The following is a 27489-nucleotide window of genomic DNA, read 5'->3' as shown; positions in this document are numbered from 1 at the left end:
ACGTTAGCCTAGCTCGACCTTTTTATTTTATTTTTTTAACTCTTCATTCTGGACACCGGTGCCTTCTTTGTCACATTCATCGTTCAAAAGGGACTTTTTTGGGGAAGTGATCAAAGGCGCCTTTGGTCCAGGCAAAGACGTCGAGTTTCACGTGCGAGCGTGTGTTTGATACTGCAACCACGGCATGCTGTCATACTATAAAGGGCTTGTTCAATAAATAAACTTCTTTGCCACATTTGTGACGTTGCAGTCGGCCAGATTTAGCCCAACTTGCGCATTTGAGTCAACAAGTTGCGTTTTGCTCTCTGACCATAAACAGGTTATTCATTAATGGCAAGTATTTTCTCACGAGGAGCTTGATTACATATCACAAACTATATATGCTGCAAAATATCTTAAAAGCATTTGATACCATTTTAAAGACTTGTGGAAAAACTTTCCAATGGTACTTGAACCGTTGCAAACTACCGCATTTTTCGGATTATAAATCGCTCCGGAGTATACGCAGCACCGGCCGAAAATGCACAATTAAGAAGAAAAAAACCATGTATAAGTCGCATTTTGGGGGGAAATTTATTTGCTAAAATTCAACACCAAGAATAGACATTAGAAAGGCAATTTAAAATAAAATAAAGAATAGTGAACAGGCTGAATAAGTGTACGTTATATGACGCATAAATAACCAACTGAGAACGTGCCTGGTATGTTATTGTAACATATTATGGCAAGAGTCATTCAAATAACTCTTAACATATACCGTATTTTTCGGAGTATAAGTCGCACCCGCCGAAAATGCATAATAAAGAAGGAAAAAAACATATATAAATCGCACTATGAAAAAAAACTGCGACATAGTCCGAAAAATACGGTAGAACAGGTGTGGGGAACCTGTGGCTCTTTTGATGACTGCATCTGATTCTCAGATAAATCCTAGCTGACGTTGCTTAACACGATAAGTAATGAATAATTCCGCTGGTAATCAGTGTTAAAAATAACCACGTATCAACCAGACTACAAAGCCATCAGCAAAACCATGCAGCGCCAGAAGTCGCATTAATGGTAAGAAGTATTTTATTTATTATTGACATGCACCTGGGGATAAGTTGATTGGCAACACTAAATTGGCCCTAGTGTGTGGATGTGAGTGTGAATGTTGTCTGTCTATCTGTGTTGGCCCTGCGATGAGGTGGCGACTTGTCCAGGGTGTACCCCGCCTTCCGCCCGATTGTAGCTGAGATAGGCTCCAGCGCCCCCCGCGACCCCAAAGGGAATAAGCGGTAGAAAATGGATGGATGGATTGTTGCCTTCAGAATAACAATCTTATTAAAAAGAAAAAGAGACTTATTATACTCTAAAAATGTTGGTCTTACTTAAAAATGCACGCATTTAGTTGTATTCAGTGTGAAAGAATATTATTGTATTTTTTGGACTATAAGTCGCAGTTCTTTTCAAGTCCAGTGCGACTTATATATGTTTTTTTAACTTCTTTATTATGCATTTTCGGCAGGTGCGACTTATACTCCGAAAAATACGGTATATGGCTCTCACGGAAATACATTTTAAAATATTTGGCTTTCATTGCTCTCTCAGCCAAAAAGGTTCCCGACCCCTGATGTAGAACATGCTATACGTTTACCAAACAATAGACATTAGAAAGGCAATTTAAAATAAATAAAGAATAGTGAACAACAGGCTGAATAAGTGTACGTTATATGACGCATAACCAACTGAGAACGTGCCTGGTATGTTAACGTAACAATTTATGGTAAGAGTCATTCAAATAACTATAACATATAGAACATGCTATACGTTTACCAAACAATATGTCACTCCCGATCGCTAAATCCAATGAAATCTTCCTCCTCGGTGTTGCTCCTGGTATGCGCCGCTAGCGTCCATTCTTTCTGCTGCTTGATCGCCGTTTTCTGGTGCATACTTCACTCCGTCCAGCTTGTAATCTGCAGTATGTCATACCAAAGACTATAAAAATGGGACCCATTACCTCCCTGCTTGGCACTCAGCATCAAGGGTTGGAATTGGGGGTTAAATCACCAAAAATGATTCCCGGGCGCGGCACTGCTGCTGCCCACTGCTGCTGCTGCCCACTGCTCCCCTCACCTCCCAGGGGGTAAACAAGGAGATGGGTCAAATGCAGAGGACAAATTTCGCCACACCTGGTGTGTGTGTGACAATCATTGGTACTTTAACTATATGATTTCCTTTTCGGTGCCATTTTAGTTCAGTCCTTCTCAGTTTTTATAAGTTACCGCCAATGTTGCTCTGATCCATTTTAATAGCTTCGGCAGTAGCGTATAGCATATAGCAGTTAGCATTCCAAAACCCACAATGCACTTCTGCCATGACCCGCCCCCGCCGAATTCTTATTGGTTGGCGTGTGTGTGACGATTGCGGACATTTTCTTCGTTGCTCACGCGAATGAGATAAATAATATTAGGTTAATAATTTCACACAGAAGTCGCTCCGGAGTGTACGTCGCACCCACAGCCAAACTATGGGAAAAAAAACGTCGACTTATAGTCCGAAAAATACGGTACCAATTTTTTGAAGTTGAACAATCCGTTGCATTTTTGTCTTGAATAACTTCAAAACATTTATTGTTCTAAATCAGGGATGTCAAACTAGTTTTCATTGAGGGCCACATGGCAGTTATGGCTGCCATCGGTGGGCCGCTTGTAACAGCGAATATTGTATGAATTTGCCTCTGGATTTCATTATTAATTATATAAATTGTTTTAAGTAAACTGTCGATTTCACAGTAAAAAACTTAACATTTACAAAATTTTACTGTTAAATATAGTTTATAGGGCTGCAACAACTAATCGATTAAATCGATTAAAATTGATTATAAAAATAGTTTGCGATTAATTTAGTCATCGATTCGTTGGATGTATGCTATTTGCATGCGCAGAGGCAATATATATATTTTTTTATTTTTTAATAACCCTTTATAAACTGCAACATGTACAAACAGCTGAGAAACAATAATCAAAATAAGTATGGCGCCAGTATGCTGTTTCCCCCCCAATAAAATACTGGAAAGGATAGAAATGTAGTTTGTCTCTTTTATCCGATTATTAATCGAAGTAACAATCGACAGATTAATCGATTATCAAATTAATCGTTAGTTGCAGCCCTGATAGTTTATTTGTTTTGTTTTTTACAACATTTTACAGTGAATGTAAAAACAGTACCACTGTTTTTTGGGGAGGGGGGGTGTTTACGGGAAAAGCTGGCAGCTTAGTTGCCAGAATTTTTGTGTTTGGTTTTTACAACATTATATTGTTAATGGAAAAACAGTACAAGTTATTTTTTTATTCTGGCAATTTAAGTGAAGTTAAAGTACCAATGATTGTCACACACACACTACGTGTGGTGAAATTTGTCCTCTGCATTTGACCCATCCCCTTGTTCACCCCCTGGGAGGTGAGGGGAGCAGTGAGCAGCAGCGGTGCTGCGCCCGGGAATCATTTTTGGTGATTTAACGGCCAACTCCAACCCTTGATGCTGAGTGCCAAACAGGGAGATAACGTGTCCCATTTTTATAGTCTTTGGTATGACTCAGACAGGGTTTGAATTCACAACCTACTGATCTCAGGGTGGACACTCTAACCACTAAGCCACCAGTTTTTCTACTGTAAAATCAAACGTACCGCCTTTCCATCTACAGTAATATACCGTTTAAAAAAGCGTACGTTTTTGACTGTAAAATCGGCAGCTCAGTCAACATAATTTTAAGTCGTTTTTTTCAATATGCTGTAAAGAACAACGTAAAATGCATTGTCATTTTTATTCATTTGATGGGTAGTTTGCTGTAAAGATAAGTATTTTTACTTAGACAAAAGCATGTTTGGAAAGTATGATAATATAGTGTAATATTCGTTACAATATTAGATACTATTAAAGCAATTTCAAGCAGTACATGTATTTTTTTTTGTGTCAAAAAAAAAAATCAATTACATTTAGTGCGAAAATATTAAGTTTTTTATTGACACATTTCATTCCCAAGTGTTTGCGGGCCAGATCTGGCCCCTGGGCCTTGAGTTTGACACATGTGTCCTAAATGAAATAAAAAGTTAAAGTTAAAGTACCAATGATTGTCACACACACACTAGGTGTGGCGAAATTATTCTCTGCATTTGACCCATCACCCTTGATCACCCCCTGGGAGGTGAGGGGAGCAGTGGGCAGCAGCGGTGGCCGCGCCCGGGAATCATTTTTGGTGATTTAACCCCCAATTCCAACCCTTGATACTGAGTGCCAAGCACATGGATTAGTTAAGTAACCAAAAGAAAATCACTTAATGAAAAAAATAAAAACCTGATTAATTTATTAATTAGTGGCAAGAGCATACCTTAGAAATAGTCAACATTTTTAATTCGGGGGCCACATTGAGAGAGAAAAATGTCTGGGGGGCCAATGTGTATAAAAAAACAAAATGGAACTTTACAGTTTTTTACTGAATGGGACACCCAACATGTACATTACAATAGAGTGGGATTTACAATATTAACTATGAACAATAAAACAGTGAATATTAACAACATATGAACATCTTTTACTTCTCAGACCAGCTCCTCGATAGTTTGTGTATCTTTTAAAATCAAGCAAAACACGACAAGAATATAACAAACGGCAAAATATGAAAGCAAAGTGTAATAAACATCTACAATATGATATATTATCACTTTTATGCAGAAATTTCTTGTAAAAATCTGCTTCCGCATCTGTTCCTGACACACGCGTTTGGGGCTGGCTGCTCCTAAAACACACCCCGCCCACTCTGCTTTGTTCCACGTCTGAGCTGATGTGACGTAGATTACCGTAACAACTCGTATAACACTCAAAAAGGCACTGATTTCAACCACTGAAATACTTTTTATAGTTCAAGACTTACGGTCATTTAAAAACGGCACTGCACATCATAATGGCGGCGACAGTTAACAGATGTTAAAGGTCTAAAAAAATTATGTAGAACGTCCGACGGGTTGTATTTTGACCAGGTCTGATTTAGAGTGAATAATTGAATATACTATCTGACCGTAGTGGAGTTTTCTGGATAAATCTTTAAACAATTTGTGGGTTTCGTGGCGGCCTAGACAGTTTTAGCTAGCGCAAAAAAACACATTCCAGTGCTGAGATTGACTTCATATTTCAGGATTATGAGGACAGATCCGTATATAATTATCTTAAACTTTAAGTAAAGCGTTGCAGGCGTACCCTTGGGTATAATTTTGTATGATCTCGAGATGTAACAGTTTGCATGGTGATTAATGGCACGACGAGAAATCAGACCGGGAATTTCCAAGTTGAGGCACTTCCGAGAAATGTCATTAACCTCTGCACGAGCCACTGCTGCAATGGACACACGTAGGTCAGCGTCCGATTGTCACGTACCGACTGACTAACTTGCGTTCTTCACCACTTGATGTCTTCAGCAGCAAAGTGAAGTTTGGCCATTGGCGGTCACCGCATGATTCCATTGGGAACATGATGTAAGTTAGTGTAGTAGTTGTAGATGCCAACAAAGCCCCCCCCCCCCTCCTAAAATCAACTTCACTGGATGTCATAGTCGACTAGAAAGTCCTTGCCCAAGTTGTAGATGTGCTCCCTGATTGATATATCCCAAAGCTCATTTCAGTTGTTCCCTTTGGATCAGAGATTCTTAACTTTTCCCACCAAGGGCCCCAACTTTTCCACTACACAGGGTCCTGGGAACCCACTAATACTAACGCTGAATTAGTTATCTTACTTTTGATTTGAATCCTATTCAATAATGATATCTAACCTACTTAGTTTACAACCTTGTCAAATGATTTGAAAGCATGTGTTCTTCACAAAGATGATTTAACATCAACCTTAGGCCTAGGTCAGGCCAATTGGAAATGTAAGTAGTAACTAAACCAGGAATGTCAAACTCATTTTGGCTCAGGGGCCGCATGGAAGACGATATGTGCACACACGGCCTGGACTATTAAAATCATGGCATTAAAACAAAAAAAGAACTTCAGATGGTTTTCTTTGTCTTATTTTGGCCAAAAATAGAACAAACACATTCTGAAAATATTATTATAAAAATATAGAAAAAAAAATACCGTCAGCTGTAAAGTTTAGACCCATGAAGAAAAGAAGAAAGTGAATGAATGTTAATAACTGAATACATTTACATATGCATACAAATGTGTTTTCTTTTGTATAATTTTTTGTAATGAATTAACGTTTATGACAACCTTTTTCCAAAACACAATATAGAATGTGAAATGTAACAGGATAATGCATACATTTACGGTTACAAAAAAAGTGGGACCCCATTTTTATGACCTGATAAGGTCCCTGGGACCCCATTTTGAAAATTCCTAGCGCCAACACTGATGGAGTGCGTACAAAACAGCAGCAGGCGGCTGTGGCCTGCGGGCCGGTTTTAATACTAATCTAATATCATCCCGGGGGCCATAGATAATTAATCCGGGCACATAGGAAGTAAATCTACTACCGAGGACTAATAAGTAACTGACGGAATTTTAATAATGTTTCTCAACTAAACTGTCAATAGAATAAAGTGCAAATGAAAGTACAACTTCATCAGTTTAGTCATACATTTTGCACTTAAAAAACTGCTCTTAAATTGCAGACTTCTGTCTGTTTGATATTGTCATTACCGCCACAAGTGGTGGAAATGTGTATTACAACTGAGATGAGAAAGTTTTTTGCGGCCCAAACAGTAAAGAACCACTGCTTTTAGGTTCTTTAGACACAATCAAATGTTTCAAGAATGTTTTTTTTCTTACTGTAGTTTACAGCTAACAAAAAAAACATACATTTTCAGATTTCAGGTTTGATATTGTACAAAAGAGTAAGTCAACGCATTGACTGTGAAATCATCCTGTCATCAAATAGAATACATTTTGCACGACATAAGTATTTGCGATGCGTTGGTACATTAGCCATCCTGTACTTTTGATGACTTGATCAGTTGCGCAGTTGTTTGGAAACGTAAGGGAAAGGTTGTCAAATAAGGCATGACATTCTTGTAAATATGTAAGTTCTTACGAAAACATAATCCTCGCATTTTGCTCGGCCATGGGCGTACCACAGCTGTGTTAGATTGAAAGCTGGCCAATCAGAATAACCAAAGGGGGACCTCGTTGCTGCACTTGACTGACATGACCCTTGTGCAAGTGAACCCCGTGATAGCATGGACACGCTATGTTTGTCTGTCCAGGTAATGGAGATGAGCAGCAGCAGCAACGAGTGCTTTGGATGTGGCCGCTCTGGGCACTGGATTAAAGATTGCCCCAGTGCTAACAGCTCACGGGGGGGACGTGGCCGAGGCAGGGGACGAGGCAAGGGTACTACATACTATTTAGGCCACACCCACCATCCGATTTGTCTGCTATTATTGCGATACCTGGTGTTTTGCTAATGTGTTAACGTAAAGAACTGCTGGTGGATCTTGCAGGTTAGTATTATCGTCTTACCCCGGCTGTATGTGTTGATAGAGATGTTCTGCTATCGGTGCGGAGACCCAGGCCACATGGCGAGGGATTGTGACCAAACTGAGGATGGTGAGCATTTGGCACAAACACACGCCGGCTCCTGCCGGGAAGGTGTCTTCACCTCTTTTGTGTCCCCCAGCGTGCTACAACTGCCACAGGAGCGGTCACATTTCCCGCGACTGCAAGGAGCCCAAGCGGGAGCGGGAGCAGCTGTGCTACAACTGCGGCAAGGCCGGTCACATGGCCCGCGAGTGCGAGCACGCCAACGAGCAGAAATGCTACTCCTGTGGCGGATTCGGCCACATCCAGAAGCTTTGTGACAAGGTGAAATGTTACAGGTAAGTGTCTGCTGCCCTGTGAAATGTCCACGTAAATGCAGAAATCAGTCGGGGGGTTTTTTAACACTCATTTTTGTGTCAAAAAATCACTTGTTTTTTTTTCAATGAAATGTCAAAAAATGGCATCGAAACAAAATTTGTTGTACGCTTGCCTCAGCCGCAGGAACGTCAAAACAAGCTCACAAGTTGGCATCATTTAGCTAGCTTACTTGTTTTCGCCTTTGTTTGTACTCCGTGCCACAACTTGCTGCTTGTCATATTTGGATGATTACAACCAGTTTATTAGTAGCCAGCGAGAAGGTACATTTTTGACACGACTGATTGTAAACAGAGGTCACAACACCAAATGTATATTATCTGAGGGGCCGTGGCCATACTTTCCAACCCTCCCGATTTTCCCGGGAGACTCACGAATTTCAGTGCCCCCCTCCCCGAAAACCTCCCGGGGCATCAATTCTCCCGAATTTCTCCTGATTTCCACCCGGACAACAATATTGAGGGCGTGCCTTAAAGACACTGTCTTTAGCGTTCTCTACAACCTGTCGTCACGTTCGCTTTTCCTCCATTCAAACAGCGTGCAGACCCAGTTACATGCAGTTTTTACACACACACACACACACAAGTCACTGCAAGACATACTTGCTCAACAGCCATACAGGTCACACTGAGGGTGGCCGTATAAACAACTTTAACACTGTTACAAATATCCGCCACGCTGTGAACCCACACCAAACAAGAATGACAAACACATTTCCTGGAGAACATCCGCACCGTAACACGACATAAACACAACAGAACAAATACCCAGAATCCCTTGCAGCACTAACTCTTCCGGGACGCTACAATATACACCCCCGCTACCACAAACCCCTAACCCCGCCCACCTCAACCTCCCCACCCCCCCCATTTCCCGAATTCGGAGGTCTCAAGGTTGGCAAGTATGGGCGTGGCTACAAACTTTTTCTGCCCTCGTTGAACGCATGTTACAGAATTTGACATTTTCAATGATGATAATGTTTGTAAATGATCACTTGGAAAAACTAAAAACATACAGTACAGGCCAAAAGTTTGGATACACCTCATTCAATGCGTTTTCTTTATTCTTTATTACATTGTAGATTGTCACTGAAGGCATCAGAAATATGAATGAACACATGTGGTGTTATGTACTAAACAAAAAAAGGTGAAATAACTGAAAACATGTTTTATATTCTAGTTTCTTCAAAATAGCCACTCTTTTTGCTTTGTTTACTTTTTCGCACACTCTTGGCATTCTCTCGAACTTCAAGAGGTAGTCACCTGAAACGGTTTTCAGTTCACAGGTGTGCTTGAAGCTCATCAAGAGTGTGCAAAGCAGTAATCAGAGCAAAGGGTGGCTATTTTGAAGAAACTAGAATATAAAACATGTTTTCAGTTATTTCACCTTTTTTTGTTAAGTACATAACTCCACAAGTGTTCATTCATAGTTGTGATGCCTTCAGTGACAATCTACAATGAAAATAAGGAACCCATTAAATGAGAAGGTGTGTCCAAACTTTTGGCCTGTACTATATATTACCTGAGGGGGCATGGCTACAAACTTTCTGCCTTCTTTGCACGTATGTTACATAATTAGACATTTTCAATGATGATAATGTTGGTAAATGATTCACTTGGAAAAACTATAAGACAAAATGACAGACAAAAGAGGGTGGTATTTGAGAAAAAATCAAAAGGTACAATATAAGATAGAAATGCACCCCCTTGTAGCAAATCAAGTCTGGATTAGGGCTGCAACAACTAATCGATTATAAAAATAGTTGGCGATTAATTTAGTCATCGATTCTTTGGATCTATGCTATGCGCATGCGCAGAGGCAACTTTTTTTTTTATAAACATTTATTTATAAACTGCAACATTTACAAACAGCTGAGAAACAATAATCAAAATAAGTAAGGTGCCAGTATGCTGGTTTTTTTTCAATAAAATACTGGAAAGGATAGAAATGTAGTTTGTCTCTTTTATCCGATTATTAATCGAAGTAATAATCGACTATCAAATTAGTTGTTAGTTGCAGCCCTCGCCTGGATATTCTACATTTTCTTTCAGGGCTTGCGTGGCAGCACTCGTGGCGATTTTCCTCTTTTTTACGTCAGTTTTTCTCAAAGGGCGCTCACTTGAATGCACATAACGATTCAATCCATCTCGATTTAGAATGCTAACGTTTTTTGCTGGCTTTTTTTGCACATTTCATTCATATAAAACAAAATGGATTTTGATACTGTGTGCCATCTTGGAAGTACGTTAACTTTTTATAGTAGTCCTTTGGCTAATTTTCTATGTTAAAACCTGCAAAGCCTACATTTTGACCCTTACACAAGTTATTAGCATGTCAACACACTTCCTGGTGTAGAAACATGGAAGCGACAATTGGTTCTCCATTCGAAACGATTGTCGTATTATTTGTTATAATAATTACAATGAAACTTTTCAAAACAGATTACAGGTCAGCAAAGCTCCTTCTGGTCTAAAATGTATTGCTAAAGTTTATTCTTGTGAGAAAATAAATACATTTTTGCAACTATTTAGAATCGTGATGAATGGAAATTAGCGATTCATTCGATCAATTTCGATTTAGAATGCCAACGTTTTATGCTAGCTTTTTTTTGCACATTTCATTTGTATAAAACGAAAACAAAATCATGGATTTTGATACTGCGTGCCATCTTGGAAGTACGCTAACTTTTTATTGTACCGTATTTTTCGGAGTATAAGTCTCACCGGTCGAAAATGTATAATAAAGAAGGGAAAAAAATATAAGTCGCATTTTTTGGGGAAATGTATTTGATAAAACCCAACACCAAGAATAGACATTTGAAAGGCATATTTAAAATAAATAAAGAATAGTGAACAACAGGCTGAATAAGTGTACGTTATTTGAGGCATAAATAACCAACTGAGACCGTGCCTGGTACGTTAACGTAACATATTATGGTAAGAGTCATTCAAATAACTATAACATATAGAACATGCTATACCAGGGGTCACCAACCTTTTTGAAACCAAGAGCTACTTCTTGAGTACTGATTAATGCAAAGGGCTACCAGTTTTCATCCATCCATTTTCTACCGCTTATTCCCTTTGGGGTCGCGGGGGGCGGGACGCTGGAGCCTATCTCAGCTACAATCGGGCGGAAGACGGGGTACACCCTGGACAAGTCGCCACCTCATCGCAGGGGCCAACAGTTTGATACACACTTAAATAAATTGCCAGAAATAGCCAATTTGCTCAATTTACCTTTAACTCTGTTATTATTAATAATTAATTATATTTATCTTTGTGGAAACACTGATCATCTTAATGATTTCTCACAATAAATATATATAGAAACAGATAAATATCAATATGCAACACTTAATTTTTTATATTTTCTCTTAAGTGCACATTGTTCAAATTTAACATTTTCAAATGACTTAAACAGTCTTGTGAAATCACAATATTACATTTTAACTAGCTAGCCACTAACATTTTTTAACAAATCATGAATTACTTAGCACCATGTTTGTACAAATAATAACTCGTGTAAAATACAAAAGTCAACTCTCAAATTTTTAAATAAATCATGTCACACTTTGAACTGAACACCAAATCTGTTATCTGTTTCTTTGTCAGTTAGTGAAGACCAAGTCTTTTAAAATATTTTCTTGGATTTTCAAATTCCATTTGAGTGTTGTCTCTCTTAGAATTAAAAATGTCGAGCAAAGCGAGACCAGCTTGCTAGTAAATAAATAAAATTTAATAAATAGAGGCAGCTCACTGGTAAGTGCTGCTATTTGAGCTATTTTTAGAACAGGCCAGCAGGCACCGCGTTGGTGAATCCTGTGCTATACATTTACCAAACAATCTGTCACTCCTAATCGCTAAATCCCATGAAATCTTATACGTCTAGTCTCTTACGTGAATGAGCTAAATAATATTATTTGATATTTTACGGTAATTGTTAATAATTTCACACATAAGTCGCACTATGCCAAACTATGAAAAAAACTGCGATTTACAGTCCGAAAAATACGGTAGTCCTTTTGCTAATTTTCTATGTTAAAACCTGCAAAGCCTACATTTTGACCCTTACACAAGTTATTAGCATGTGAACACACTTCCTGGTGTAGAAACATGCCACTTTCAGGTTCTTCATTCGAAACGATTGTCGTATTTGTTATAATTATAATGAAACTTTAAAACAGATTAAAGGTCAGGAAAGCTATATCTAGTCTAAAAAAAATTATTTTAAAGTTGATTCTTTAGGGAAAATCTATTTTTGAAACGATTTAGAATCGGGATGAATGAAAATGAGCGATTGGAACGTGAACCGATTTTGGAGTGGCGGTCTTGCTGGGCTCTGACGCCGTCGTTGTCTCCCGCAGGTGTGGCGAGATCGGTCACGTCGCCGTGCATTGCACCAAAACCAGCGAGACCAACTGCTACAACTGTGGAAAGGCGGGCCACCTGGCGAAAGAGTGCACCATCGAAGCCACCGCATAATCAGTGCCCTCTGTTGCCCCTCCTTTTTTTCAGATTGATGGTTGGTTGTATTATTTTCTCTGAATCCTCTTCACTGGCCAACTGTTGGCTAACGGAGGCTAGTCCCAGGCCAGTGAGCCTTTCGACATGTAATACAATGAAAGGGGTGAAAAAAAATCTTTCTGCATTCAATACAAAAATGTTTTAGTTTGGTAGCGGTGTTATGTATAATGCTTTGTTAAAGAACCCCCCTTTCCAAGCCACTGGCGATCAGAGATGAATAAACGGGACTAAACGTGTGGGGAATCTATAGGACCTCTGAGCTTGTGGAAGTGAGTCTCTTGTCAGGAGAGGAACGGAGGGAGGAAAGGAAACCGAACTTGGGTATTTTGGTTTTAGTGGGATGAGTTGGCCAAGGGAGAACGGCATGGAAACATTTCTTATCATAATGCATTTCAGTCCTACATGCACACAAAGCGGGCACCAACAAACGACAGGTTCCAGTTAGGATACATTTCTTTGAGGAATTGAAGAAAATTGTTTTATAGAAATTTGTTTACAATTTCAAAGTCACTTGGGTTGTCCAAGGTACATTTTCCTTTAGAGAAAAAAAAATGGCATAGGATTTGTTTTACCTTGGCAAAATAAAAAAAACGCCATGACTACTTGTAAGAAACGCAGAATTTGGAGTTATTTGGGAATGAGATGTTTTCACAGAAATCAAAATGTTATTTTTGTACAATATCACTTAGACTACTGTATAAATACCATTTGCTTGTACTCAGTTTTTAAGTCGGAAGGAAAGTGCAACTGAAGTCCTAGAAAATAGAAATGTAATTTTAAACTATCAATAAAGCTGGAGGAGCACGGGGAGAACGTTGTCTGAATTCTTTTGTCACTTTTGCAGGATAACGCGGGCATAAACATGTGGGCTAAAAGTGTTCAGGCCGCCATGGAGCGAGTGAACAACACTCACGTTTCATGCTGCGGCAAAATGGAGAACCCTGTCGGCGCAACTCGACACGAAGCCGCTTGATAGTTAACCTTTCGGTGGCAGATAATCGTGCGACTTGGGAGTATTATATTGTGACAAAAGGAGACGGTTTGTACGCTTCGTGGCGGCGTCGTGTAATAAGTTGTTTTTGAGACATAACCAGTCTTAAAATGGCAGCTTTGGCTTTTGCCGACGCAGCACGAGACCCCGCCTCTTATGACGTCACCAAACTGCGTCAGGCACGAGACCCGCCTTCTCTGACGTCACCAGGCCGCGTCGCTTGAAGACGAGACGTTCCGAGAACCAACAAGCGTCGGGAGGGAGGCAGCCGGTAGCTACGATTCACCGGCTCGTACGAGCGCAGTTGTCCCCCGCAAAGGTTCGCGAGGCGTCGGGGGCAATGAGGGGGCTCTTCCCGCTGTACCGGGGCCTCTGCTCCGGGGGCACATGGCACGCCAGGACGAACGCTGCGGTTGTCGGTTCTCGCTGCGGGTTTTGCGGAACTAATAGCAAGGTATGATACATATTTGTTGACAATGCAGTTGAATTTCCTGCCGCTGCGTTCAATGTTGCTCGTAACTTGGAGGTGTCACAGCTTGTTTGTCAGGGGTGTCAAACTCATTTTTAAATGGGGGCCACGTCGCTGTTTGTAACAGTGATTAATTATACTCAATGAACACAAAGCTTTGCACTGTTTGAATGATTGTATTTTTTATGAGCAGAGTAATAGATTACTTGCTTTCTAATTTAGTCAATATGACAAGCAGATATTTGTTCATTTTTGATAACCACTAAATTGTCCCTAGTGTGTGAATGTGAGTGTGACTGTTGGCTGTCTATCTGTGTTGGCCCTGCGATGAGGGGGCGACTTGTACAGGGTGTACACTGCCTTCCGCCCGATTGTGGCTGAGATAGGCTCCAGGGCCCCCCGCCACCCCGAAGGGAATAAGCGGTAAAAAATGGATGGATGATAACCGCGGCAGAGAAATGCTTGTTGCATAATCGGAAAATATTAAAGGGGAGAACATATGCTAATGTAGGCATTACATTGTTCTGTCAACATTTTCACAGAACAAATACATTAAGCAAGAAATTGCTTCATTATTTCCAACCATACTTGCCAACCTTGAGACCTCCGATTTCGGGGGGTGGGGGGCGTGGTTAAGATATATATATATATATATAAGAAATACTTGACTTTCAGTGAATTCTAGCTATATATATATATATATTTTTTTTTATTACATATATATACATATATATATATATATATATATGTATACATATTGTAGCTGAGATAGGCTCCAGCGCCCCCCGCGACCCCAAAGGGAATAAGCGGTAGAAAATGGATGGATGTATACATATATATATATATATATATATATATATATATATATATATATATATATATATATATATATAAATAAATAAAAGAAATACTTGAATTTCAGTGTTCATTTATTTACACATTTACACACACATAACACTCATCTACTCATTGTTGAGTTAAGGGTTGAATTGTCCATCCTAGTTCTATTCTCTGTCACTATTTCAGAACACACACATTATACAAATATACATTATAAAATCATTAAGAAAACGGGAGCTCTAATTTGGGAGTCTGAATTAGGATCAGAAGTTCCTATATAAACATTGCGCACTCACGTCGCCTTTTTGTATTGATTACTGCAGCTGTGCACTGGATTCATTCACAAATACAAACTACAACTCACAAACACTTTAGAGTTAGGCTCCACCATCAGAATGTGTACTTAAACTTATAAAGATCACATGGATATTATTCAGTGAGTTGATTCACCAAAACTAACCTGTTATACAGGAGGAAAAAGCACACAGGACGTTTCAATTGTTCACAGACTGGTCGCGCTCATCAGAATGACAAGACACTACCGGTCTGCAGGTGATACCATTCAATTGGGAAGAAACGCCCTACTGCCCCCTACTGACCAATGTGAATACTGATAAATGTGTAATGACAGCTCCAAAAACGAATTCAAACCACAAAATAAAATTAATAAATCAACACAAAAATGTGACACATTATGGGTGGGTCACATATGCATGTACAGTAGATGGCAGTATTGTCCTGTTTAAAAGTGTCACAACATTGCTGTTTACGGCAGACGAACTGCTTTACGGGGGACGAAAACTTGACTGCTGTTGTTGTGTGTTGCTACCGCGCTGGGAGGACGTTAATGAAACTGCCTAACAATAAATCCACATAAGAAACCAAGAACTCGCCCTCGATCATTAGCTGTTTATATGGTGAGAAAGCGGACGTGAGAACAGGCTGTCAACATGTCACTCAGGTCCGCATGGAGCTGGAGGGGGCGTGGCCTCCAGCTTCGCCTGAATTTCGGGAGAAAATTTGTCCCGGGAGGTTTTCGGGAGAGGCGCTGAATTTCGGGAGTCTCCCGGAAAATCCGGGAGGGTTGGCAAGTATGTTTCCAACACTGCAAAAAGTCAGTGTTCAAAAACAAGAACAATTAAAGCTGCAAGCAGCAATGGACAGGACCGACTTTAACGGCACATAAAATCCAAACTGGAGCAGTAATTAAAACTCTTTGGTCAACTTTCAATCAGAAGGGTTCAATCTCTCTCCTGTGCTAGTTTGAATCCGACACGACAAACGCGCTCAGAGGAGATAATTTTTGAAAAAAGTTGACCGGTTTTTACAAAACTTTTGTTTTGAAGGGGGAATTGCAAACTTCCTGTTGATTTTTGCTGGGGGTTGTCAATATATGAAATGTAGGTCTAAGTGAGACCCACATAGAATATCATATCATTGAATACTGTATATTATGGATAACAACCATAAAGCTGGAACACAACACACTTTGAGTGTAAGACACTTTATGGTTAATATTATCAATAATAGACAGTATTCAATGATATGAGTGTAAGACAATTTATGGTTATTATCAATATTATACAGTATTCAATGATATGAGTGTAAGACGCTTTAAGGTTGTTATTATCAATAGTATACAGTATTCAATGGTATGAGTACATTATTGATAATAACCATAAAGCGTCTTACACTCATTATTGAATACTGTATATTATTGATAATAACAACCATAACGTGTCTTACACTAATATCATTGAATACTGTATATCATTGATAATAACAACCTTAAAGTGTCTTAAGCTCATATTATTGAATACTGTATATCATTGATAATAACCATAAAGTGTCTTACACTTATATAATTAAATACTGTATATTATTGATAATAATAACCATGAAGCGTCCTACACTCAAAGTGCGTTGTGTTCCAGCCACAGCCACAGTTCGGTTTGCTGCTGGACATTGACGGAGTGTTGCTGCGGGGAAGGATGCTTATCCCGGCTGCGAAGAAGGCCTTTCAGAAGTTGGTGCATCCTGGAGGAGACTTTGTGGTGCCCTTGGTCTTTGTCACCAACGCTGGGAACTGTCTGAGACAGAAGAAGGCAGACCAGTTGTCACACATCCTGGGAGTACCAGTGAGTACTAGGTGTACTATTTGAGTACTTAGGTGTTCTCCTTCAACACATGAGTACTAGGTCTTCTCCTTCAACACATGAGTACTAGGTGTACTCCTTCAACACATGAGTACTAGGTGTACTCCTTCAACACATGAGTACTAGGTGTACTCCTTCAACACATGAGTACTAGGTGTACTCCTTCAACACATGAGTACCGGTACTAGGTGTACTTTATGACGTGTGTAAGTACTTGATGACACGTGTGTGTTGCAGGTGAGCCAGGACCAGGTCATCATGTCTCACAGTCCACTGAGGATGTTCAAGAAGTTCCATGACAAGTGTGTCTTGGTGTCCGGACAAGGACCGGTTCTGGAAATTGCTAAAAAGTAATTTCTTTCTTTAATTGTCACTGACTTGAAGACGTGCATTTTGGACGACACGATTGAGTGATGACAGATGTTTGTGATCCATGTGGTCTGCAGTCTGGGCTTCAAGAACGTCATCAGTGTGGACATGCTGAGGGAGTCCTTCCCACTTCTGGACATGGTGGACCACAACCGCAGACCCAAACTGCCGGTGAGAGGACGTCACTGACAACACACACGAAGATCATTATTATGACACATGAAGATCACTATTTGACACATGAAGATCATTATTATGACACATGAAGATCATTATTATGCCACATGAAGATCACTATTTGACACATGAAGATCACTATTTGACACATGAAGATCATTATTATGACACATGAAGATCATTATTATGACACATGAAGATCACTATTTGACACATGAAGATCATTATTTGACACATGAAGATCATTATTATGACACATGACGATCACTATTTGACAGCGCGCATGAATGATGACACATGAAGATTACTATTTGACACATGAAGATCATTACTATGACACATGAAGATCATTATTATGACACATGAAGATCATTATTATGACACATGAAGATCACTATTTGACACATGAAGATCATCATTATGACACACCAAGATCACTATTTGACAGCGCGCATGAATGATGACACATGAAGATCATTATTATGACACGTGAAGATCGTTATTATGACACATGAAGATCTTTATTATGACACATGAAGATCATTATTACGACACATGAAGATCACTATTTGACACATGAAGGTCATTATTACGACACATGAAGATCACTATTTGACACATGAAGATCATTATTATGACGCACAAAGATCACTATTTGACAGCACACATGAATGATGACACATGAAGATAATTATTATTACACATGAAGATCATTATTGTGACACATGAAGATCATTATTGTGACACATGACGATCACTATTTGACAGCACATATGAATGATGACACATGAAGATCATTATTATGACACATGAAGATCACTATTTGACAGCATATATGAATGATGACACATGAAGATCATTATTATGACACATGAAGATCATTATTATGATACAAGAAGATCATTATTATGACACATGAAGATCATTATTATGACACATGAAGATCACTATTTGACAGCATATATGAATGATGACACATGAAGATCATTATTATGACACATGAAGATCATTATTATGATACAAGAAGATCATTATTATGACACATGAAGATCATTATTATGACACATGACGATCACTATTTGACAGCGCACATGAATGATGACACATGAAGATCATTATTATGACAAATGAAGATCACTATTTGACAGCACATACAGTATGAATGATGACACATGAAGATCATTATTGTGACACATGAAGATCATTATTATGACACATGAAGATCACTATTTGACACATGAAGATCATTATTATGACACATGAAGATAACTATTTGACAGCACACATGAATGATGACACATGATCATTATTATGACACATGACGATCACTATTTGACACATGAAGATCATTATTATGACACACCAAGATTACTATTTGACAGCACATATGAATGATGACACATGAAGATCATTATTATGACACATGAAGATCACTATTTGACACATGAAGATCATTATTATGACACATGAAGATCACTATTTGACAGCACACATGAATGATGACACATGATCATTATTATGACACATGACAATCACTATTTGACACACGAAGATCACTATTTGACAGCACACATGAATGATGACACATGATCATTATTATGACACATGACGATCACTATTTGACACATGAAGATCACTATTTGACAGCACACATGAATGATGACACATGATCATTATTATGACACATGACGATCACTATTTGACACATGAAGATCATTATTATGACACACCAAGATCACTATTTGACAGCACATATGAATGATGACACATGAAGATCATTATTATGACACACGAATATCACTATTTGACAGCACACATGAATGATGACACATGAAGATCATTATTATGACACACGAATATCACTATTTGACAGCACACATGAATGATGACACATGAAGATCATTATTATGACACATGAAGATCATTATTATGACACAAGAATATCATTATTATGGTACATGAAGATCATTATTTGACAGCACATATGAATGACGATACCTGTTTTTTGTTCTTCGTTTGTTTACTAAATTTCGAGATTTACTCTTATCTGTATTTGCATTAGTTTCCACATGAATTCATACAGTATATGTAAAATAAGAAACGCAAAAGGTACATTTTTGTCATTTTAAAAGAAAAGATGAACAACAGGATAGTTATGACAATGTTATTTTCAAGAAACGCTTTTGCAGCCTATTTTTTTAATTTAAATCATATTTTGAATATTCATGAATTTTTTTTGAATGCATTTACTAAAGTACAATTCCAAACAAGCTACTTTTTGTGTGATAATATTTGAAATATGTGACCGCATCTGCGTTTATTTGCTAGTTAATACATCTGAGTTATGCCTACTGTCGCACACACCGATAAATATCATATATATATTTATTTTATTATTTGTATAATATTATATTTCTTTGCTGCCATTGCAGGCCAGTCCTGTCGGAAAACTTCCCAAGGTTGAAGGTGAGAAATCTTCTGTTCTTACGTCCGTATCAAACTTTTACTTAAGTGCACAAACGTAAAAGTGACATTAAAGTGTTTAAAATTACATTTTTAGTACATGAATGTAAAAGTGACAATAAAGTGTTTACAATTACGTTTTTAGTGCATGAATGTTAAAGTGACATTAAAGTGTTTAAAGTTACATTTTTAGTACATGAATGTAAAAGTGACATTAAAGTGTTTATACATACCGTATTTTCCGCACTATAAGGCGCACCGGATTATTAGCCGCACCTTCTATGAATTACATATTTCATAATTTTGTCCACCAATAAGCCGCCCCGGACTATAAGCCGCGCCTACGCTGCGCTAAAGTGAATGTCAAAAAAACGCTGCGCTAAAGTGAATGTCAAAAAAACAGTCAGATAGTTCAGTCAAACTTTAATAATATATTGAAAACCAGCGTTCTAACAACTCTGTCCCAAAATGTACGCAAATGTGCAATCACAAACATAGTAAAATTCAAAATGGTGTAGAGCAATAGTAACATAATGTTGCTCGAACGTTAATGTCACAACACACAAAATAAACATAGCGCTCACCTTCTGAAGTTATTCTTCATTCGTAAATCCTTCGAATTCTTCGTCTTCGGTGTCCGAATTGAAAAGTTGCGCAAGCGTGGTATCCAAAATGGCCGGTTCCGTCTCGTAGAAGTCATCGGGAGTCAGTGTCGCTGTTGTTCTGTGAATCCTGCCTTCCGGAAAGCTCGGACCACAGTTGTGACCGAAATATCTGCCCAAGCATTTACGATCCACTGGCAAATGTTGGCGTATGTCGTCCGAGGCTGTCTGCCCGTCTTAGTGAAGGTGTGTTCGCCTTCGGAGCTGTGTGAAAAAAGCCACCCGGCCTCTTCGCGTAAACTTCCCTTAACCACTCGCTCATCTTTTCTTCATCCATCCATCCCTTCGAGTTAGCTTTTATGATGACGCCGGCTGGAAAGGTCTCTTTTGGCAAGGTCTTCCTTTTGAATATCACCATGAGTGGAAGTTAGCATGGCAAGCTAGAACCACAGTGAAGGATGACTTCTCATTCCCTGTGGAGCGAATATTCACCGTACGTGCTCCCGTTCCACAGTGCGGTTCAGTTGCTGTGAAATACGGTAGTAATCCGTGTGCGGATGGAGAGATTGCGTCTTTTTATGAACCGGATCGTTTAGTAGGAGCCATTTTGTGGTCTTTACAGATGTAAACAGGAAATGAAACGTACGGTGATATCCGCGCGTTTTTTCTTCTTCTTCCGGGGGCGGGTGAAGCGCTTCCTGTTCTATGGGGGCGGGTGCTTTCCTTGGCGGTTGCTTGCGTAGAAGAAGAAGCGCTTCCTGTTCTACCGGGAAAAAAGATGGCGGCTGTTTACCGAAGTTGCGAGATCGAAACTTTATGAAAATTAATCGTAATAAAGCGCACCGGGTTATAAGGCGCACTGTTAGCTTTTGAGAAAATTTGTGGTTTTTAGGTGCGCCTTATAGTGCGGAAAATACGGTATATATATATACCGTATTTTCCGCACCATAAGGCGCCCTGGGTTAAAAGCCGCGCCTTCAATGAACGGCATATTTCAAAACTTTGTCCACCTATAAGCCGCCCGGTGTTGTAAGCCGCATCTAACTGCGCTAAAGGAATGTCAAAAAAACAGTCAGATAGGTCAGTCAAACTTTAATAATATATTAAAAACCAGCGTTCTAACAACTCTGTTCACTCCCAAAATGTACGCAAATGTGCAATCACAAACATACGTATATCAACATGGACAGAGCTGCGTGAAAAAAGCCACCCGGCCTCTTCGCGTAAACTTAAACTTACCTTAACCACTCGCTCATCTTTTCTTCATCCATCCCTTCGAGTTAGCTTTTTATGATGACGCCGGCTGGAAAGGTCTCTTTTGGCAAGGTCTTCCTTTTGAATATCACCATGGGTGGAAGTTTCTGGCCATTAGCATGGCAAGCTAGAACCACAGTGAAGGATGACTTCTCATTCCCTGTGGTACGAATATTCACCGTACGTGCTCCCGTTGTATCCACAGTGCGTTTCACAGGAATATCAGTTGCTGTGAAATAGTAATCCGTGTGCGGATGGAGAGATTGCGTCTTTTCATGAACCGGATCCCTGACGCTTAGTAGGAGCCATTTTGTGGTCTTTACAGATGTAAACACACAAAGGAAATGAAACGTACGGTGATATCCGCGCGCTTTTTCTTCTTCTACGCGGGCGGGTGGTTGCTTACAGTAGAAGAAGAAGCGCTTCCTGTTCTATGGGGGCGGGTGCTTACCTTGGCGGTTGCTTGCGTAGAAGAAGAAGCGCTTCCTGTTCTACCGGGAAAAAAGATGGCGGCTGTTTACCGAAGTTGCGAGATCGAAACTTTATGAAAATGAATCGTAATATTAGTCCATATATAAAGCGCACCGGGTTAAAAGCCGCACTGTCAGCTTTTGAGTAAATTTGTGGTTTTTAGGTGCGGCTAATAGTGCGGAAAATACGGTACATATATATATACGGCCAGTGTTAGGACTAACGCGTTACTGTAGCGCCGTTAGTTTCGGCGGTAACTAGTAATCTAACGCGTTCTTTTTTATATTCAGTAACTCGGTTACCGTTACTACATGATGCGTTACTGCGTTATTTTACGTTATTTTTTATGTAGTATCGGTTAGAAACAGAAGATCTAAGTGTGTTTTATTGGAGCGCTGCGGTGTCGTCCTTCTGTGTCACAAGGAAAAGAAAAGGCGTGCTTTGTGTGGGTGGGGACGTAGTTGAGGGGCGCAGGGGAGACGTTCCTCCACGGCCTATGTACTTCGGGGCTAACAACTTTCACTTTACCCGGAAGTGGATCTTTACAGCTGAGGGTGAATGACGAGACCGGCGGTTTGTTGCCACTTTGTGACTTTATTGGACGCAGCCACCCACCAAGCTAGAGCACCTGCACTCACTCACTGTCGCCGCTCACCTCACACACTGTCATATCTTAAAGGGGAACATTATCACCAGACCTATGTAAGCGTCAATATATACCTTGATGTTGCAGAAAAAAGACCATATATTTTTTTAACCGATTTCCGAACTCTAAATGGGTGAATTTTGGCGAATTAAACGCCTTTCTATTATTCGCTCTCGGAGCGATGACGTCACAACGTGACGTCACATCGGGAAGCAATCCGCCATTTTCTCAAACACCGAGTCAAATCAGCTCTGTTATTTTCCGTTTTTTTGACTGTTTTCCGTACCTTGGAGACATCATGCCTCGTCGGTGTGTTGTCGGAGGGTGTAACAACACGAACAGGGACGGATTCAAGTTGCACCAGTGGCCCAAAGATGCGAAAGTGGCAAGAAATTGGACGTTTGTTCCGCACACTTTACCGACGAAAGCTATGCTACGACAGAGATGGCAAGAATGTGTGGATATCCTGCGACACTCAAAGCAGATGCATTTCCAACGATAAAGTCAAAGAAATCTGCCGCCAGACCCCCATTGAATCTGCCGGAGTGTGTGAGCAGTTCAGGGACAAAGGACCTCGGTAGCACGGCAAGCAATGGCGGCAGTTTGTTCCCGCAGACGAGTACGCTAAACCCCCTGGATGTCTTGGCTCACACCGTCCCTTATGCCACCGAAGATGATCAAGAGAAGAATATCGACCCTAGCTTCCCTGGCCTGCTGACATGAGGGTATGTCTACAGAATATATTAATTGATGAAAATTGGGCTGTCTGCACTCTCAAAGTGCATGTTGTTGCCAAATGTATTTCATATTCTGTAAACCTAGTTCATAGTTGTTAGTTTCCTTTAATGCCAAACAAACACATACCAATCGTTGGTTAGAAGGCGATCGCCGAATTCGTCCTCGCTTTCTCCCGTGTCGCTGGCTGTCGTGTCGTTTTCGTCGTTTTCGCTTGCATACTGTTCAAACTGATATGGCTCAATAGCTTCAGTTTCTTCTTCAATTTCGTTTTCGCTACCTGCCTCCACACTGCAACCATCCGTTTCAATACATGCGTAATCTGTTGAATCGCTTAAGCCGCTGAAATCCGAGTCTGAATCCGAGCTTATGTCGCTATAGCTTGCAGTTCTATGCGCCAAGTTTGTTTGTGTTGGCATCACTATGTGACATCACAGGAAAATGGACGGGTGTATATAACGATGGTTTAAATCAGGCACTTTTAAGCTTTTTTTAGGGATATTGTGTGATGGGTAAAATTTTGAAAAAAACTTCGAAAAATAAAATAAGCCACTGGGAACTGATTTGTAATGGTTTTAACCCTTCTGAAATTGTGATAATGTTCCCCTTTAAAGGGCCACACACACATACGCTACTCTCATAACAACTAACAAGACATCATGGCGGAGCCAGAAGTCGAGTTTCTTAACATGGAGACATTCTCAATACTTTTCTTTTGTCGAGCACAAAAAAACTAACATTTTAGTTAAATTTAAGTTGTGTCTTGGATCAAAGATCCTATCTACTTAAAGTTGAAGTTAAAGTGCCATTATGTTGCAGCTATTTAAAATAGTTTTGTCAATTTGTTCTGGCCTGAAATAAATTGGCCCTTTGAAACATATCTTGGTCTTTGTGTGTTGTATGTAGACCACATTGCTTTCTGAGTTCAGTGATGCAAATACATGTCAAGTTGATCAACAGATTGTATTATTCTCCAGTGCAATAACAGTACTGAAATGAAGGCTAAAAGGGCATTAATGGGAGCCTTAAAAAAAAAAGAAAAGAAAAAAAAAAAGTAACTAAATAGTTACTTTTCACAGTAACGCATTACTTTTTGGTGTAAGTAACTGAGTTAGTAACTGATTTACTTTTGAAATAAAGTAACTAGTAACTGTAACTAGTTACTGGTTTTCAGTAACTAACCCAACACTGTCTACGACCTAGCGAAAATAACCTGGAAATCCTAGAAGTGAACATCCGAGGATTAGGCACCAGTATTGGGGACCTCTCCAACCTGTGCTCAGAGAAGAAGCTATCGAATGTCATCTTGGTAGAGACATTCCTGGACTTCACCATTCCAGACGGGGCAGATGAGATGCAGATTCCTGGCTACTCACTCAGCTGTCGCAGAGATGGCACTGGGGCGGCCGGAGGCGGTATATCAGTCTACTGTCTAGAAGGTGTATCCATCTACCACAATCCATCTAAAGACCCTGAAAACTTTCAGCTTATGGGGTTCACTGTTGTTCTGAAGACCAGGATGATGCTGATAAATGCTGTTTACCGCCCGCCAAGTGCCTCCAATGAAGTCTTAGACTACCTCAACAGAAACACCTTCTCTGTGATGGACTAGTTCATTCAATCAGTCAACCAATCAATCAAAGTTTATTTATTTAGCCCTTAATTACAAGTGTCTCAAAGGGCTGCACAAGCCTCAACGACATCCTCGGCTCAGATCCCACAACAGGGCAAGAAAAAACTCAACCCAATGGGCACAATGAGAAACCTCGGAGAAAACCGCAGATGTGGGTTCTATCAAACACCCCAGAAACTACAAAGACTTTGGCAAATGTTGGCTCCTGGGACCATAACCCTGTAAATATATAGCTAAAACTACCAGTCTTCAGAGATGAGCCATACAAACGCAGAGTCTGGAGTTATGACAAAGCTCAGTTCTGAGAAATGAGAGGGTACCCAACTTCCATGAATTGGTCCAGTGTCTTCAAGGAAGAATATCCTGAAACAATCTGCACCACTCTCACTAACTTGTTGCAAGACGCCATGGCTGCATTTATACCAAGCAAGATCATAACCAGAACGCCTGAGGATGAAGCTGGGTTTGACGAACATGGCAGAAGAGTAGCCAATAAAAAGCGACGGCTCCACCGCAAGGGTATGTCATGTAACATCAGGGTATCCCTCCATATCTCAGCAAGAGACAAGACCAATATCTTCTGCCAAACCTTTGTGGTCAAGTGCACATTGCCTGGGGCATCGGCACAACCTCGGCTCCAGAGCCCACCACCACCCTCTCACTTTGGCCATGTCCACTTCAAATCCAAAGAGGCGAGGAACATCCTACACAACCAAGATCCCAGGTGGGGCCTCAGGGCTGGTTGAAATCCCTTTGAGGGCTCTCAAAAAGTGCACAGCAGAACTGGCCAGTCCCCTTCGCCGTCTCCTTCAACTCCTCTTCTCTCGTGGCGTGTTTCCCGACCAATGGAAAACTGCAAGAGTCATCCCAATTCACAAAAGGGACTCTAAAGCAGATCCGTCCAAGTACCGTCCCATATGCCGACTCGGCCTCATCATTTAGCTTAGCTGACTCAACAATGAACATCTTTGGCAACATTTCACCTTCTTGAACAACTTGAATCATCCTCTCCTTTGCTTCAACTGACATGTTGGTGTATGATTCATGTCAACCTTCATGTTTTCATTCTGCAACTACAACACATGACTTTCTGGATTTCTTAAAGCCAGAAAGGATTCTGGGTTTGTGTCGTGTGTGTTCTCTGCGTTTATTTCCTACAAAATAAAACATGTAGATGAATGAACTTCTCCAAGTCTGCTGACTCATCATCTTTACAGGTCTACACGTATGTTTCCATTTGTTTCCCTCCCAGCGGTGGTTCTGTTCGGGGAGCCCATCCGATGGGAGACCAACCTGCAGCTCATCATCGATGTTCTGCTGACCGACGGCAATCTGAGCAGCGGTCATCAAAGTTCGAGGTCCCACCTTCCCTTGCTAGCCTGCAACATGGACCTGATGTGGATGGCAGAGGCTCAGTCTCCCAGGTAGGTCAGTCCACAACATGGACCTGATGTGGATGGCAGAGGCTCAGCCTCCCAGGTAGGTCAGTCCACAACATGGACCTGATGTGGATGGCAGAGGCTCAGTCTCCCAGGTAGGTCAGTCCACAACATGGACCTGATGTGGATGGCAGAGGCTCAGTCTCCCAGGTAAGTCAGTCCACAACATGGACCTGATTTGGATGGCAGAGGCTCAGTCTCCCAGGTAGGTCAGTCCACAACATGGACCTGATGTGATATGGCAGAGGCTCAGTCTCCCAGGTAGGTCAGTCCACAACATGGACCTGATGTGGAGGGCAGAGGCTCAGCCTCCCAGGTAGGTCAGTCCACAACATGGACCTGATGTGGATGGCAGAGGCTCAGTCTCCCAGGTAGGTCAGTCCACAACATGGACCTAATTTGGATGGCAGAGGCTCAGTCTCCCAGGTATGTCAGTCCACAACATTGACCTGATGTGGATGGCAGAGGCTCAGTCTCCCGGGTAGGTCAGTCCACAACATGATGTCCTGAACATTGATCTTTGGTCACATGGCAGGTTTGGTCACGGCACCTTCCTGGTGTGCTTGGAGAACATCTACAAGAAGATTACTGGCCAAGAACTCAAATACGAGGCTCTGATGGGAAAACCAAGCGAGCTGACTTACCATTTTGCTGAGTACCTCATCCGAGGACAGGCTGTGCAGAAACAGTGGCAACTTCCTGTCACCTCCCTCTACGCTATAGGGTACGTACTTTATGGATGTACGTGTGTATTTATGTATTTATGTTTGTATTTATGTACATATATATGTACTGTATGTACGTATGTGTGTATGTATGTGTGTATTTA

General features: G+C 40.4%; 2 protein-coding genes across 11 annotated transcripts in view; both read left to right on the top strand.

The window, feature by feature from the left end:
- The window catches only part of cnbpa (CCHC-type zinc finger, nucleic acid binding protein a), a 32888-nt gene extending 19660 nt beyond the window's left edge, over window positions 1-13228 (top strand). For 3 of the 10 annotated variants that reach the window (XM_061923894.1, XM_061923904.1, XM_061923877.1), the window contains exons 2-5: window positions 7241-7361; window positions 7518-7583; window positions 7654-7852; window positions 12256-13228. In XM_061923894.1, the coding sequence (XP_061779878.1) occupies window positions 7244-7361; window positions 7518-7583; window positions 7654-7852; window positions 12256-12373 (501 nt within the window). In that variant the 5' untranslated portion in view covers window positions 7241-7243 and the 3' untranslated portion in view covers window positions 12374-13228. Of the gene's footprint in view, window positions 1-314; window positions 334-5387; window positions 5514-7240; window positions 7368-7517; window positions 7584-7653; window positions 7853-12255 lie in introns of those variants that run through there. The other 7 variants (XM_061923859.1, XM_061923850.1, XM_061923833.1 and 4 more) reach the window with 5 other exon arrangements.
- Window positions 13229-13619: 391 nt separating this feature from the next.
- The window catches only part of LOC133570949 (haloacid dehalogenase-like hydrolase domain-containing 5), an 18384-nt gene continuing 4514 nt past the window's right edge, over window positions 13620-27489 (top strand). Inside the window, exons 1-7 of the mRNA XM_061923811.1 lie at window positions 13620-13860; window positions 16650-16853; window positions 17109-17221; window positions 17318-17411; window positions 19850-19883; window positions 26474-26645; window positions 27196-27384. Of these exons, the coding sequence (XP_061779795.1) occupies window positions 13747-13860; window positions 16650-16853; window positions 17109-17221; window positions 17318-17411; window positions 19850-19883; window positions 26474-26645; window positions 27196-27384 (920 nt within the window). The 5' untranslated portion in view covers window positions 13620-13746. The remainder of the gene's footprint in view (window positions 13861-16649; window positions 16854-17108; window positions 17222-17317; window positions 17412-19849; window positions 19884-26473; window positions 26646-27195; window positions 27385-27489) is intronic.

The sequence above is a fragment of the Nerophis lumbriciformis genome, linkage group LG01 (assembly GCF_033978685.3).
Source record: "Nerophis lumbriciformis linkage group LG01, RoL_Nlum_v2.1, whole genome shotgun sequence".
NCBI classification, from domain to species: Eukaryota; Metazoa; Chordata; class Actinopteri; order Syngnathiformes; family Syngnathidae; genus Nerophis; species Nerophis lumbriciformis.
Note: the sequence above shows the minus strand (reverse complement) of the source record. Positions and strands in the feature narration are given on the sequence as shown.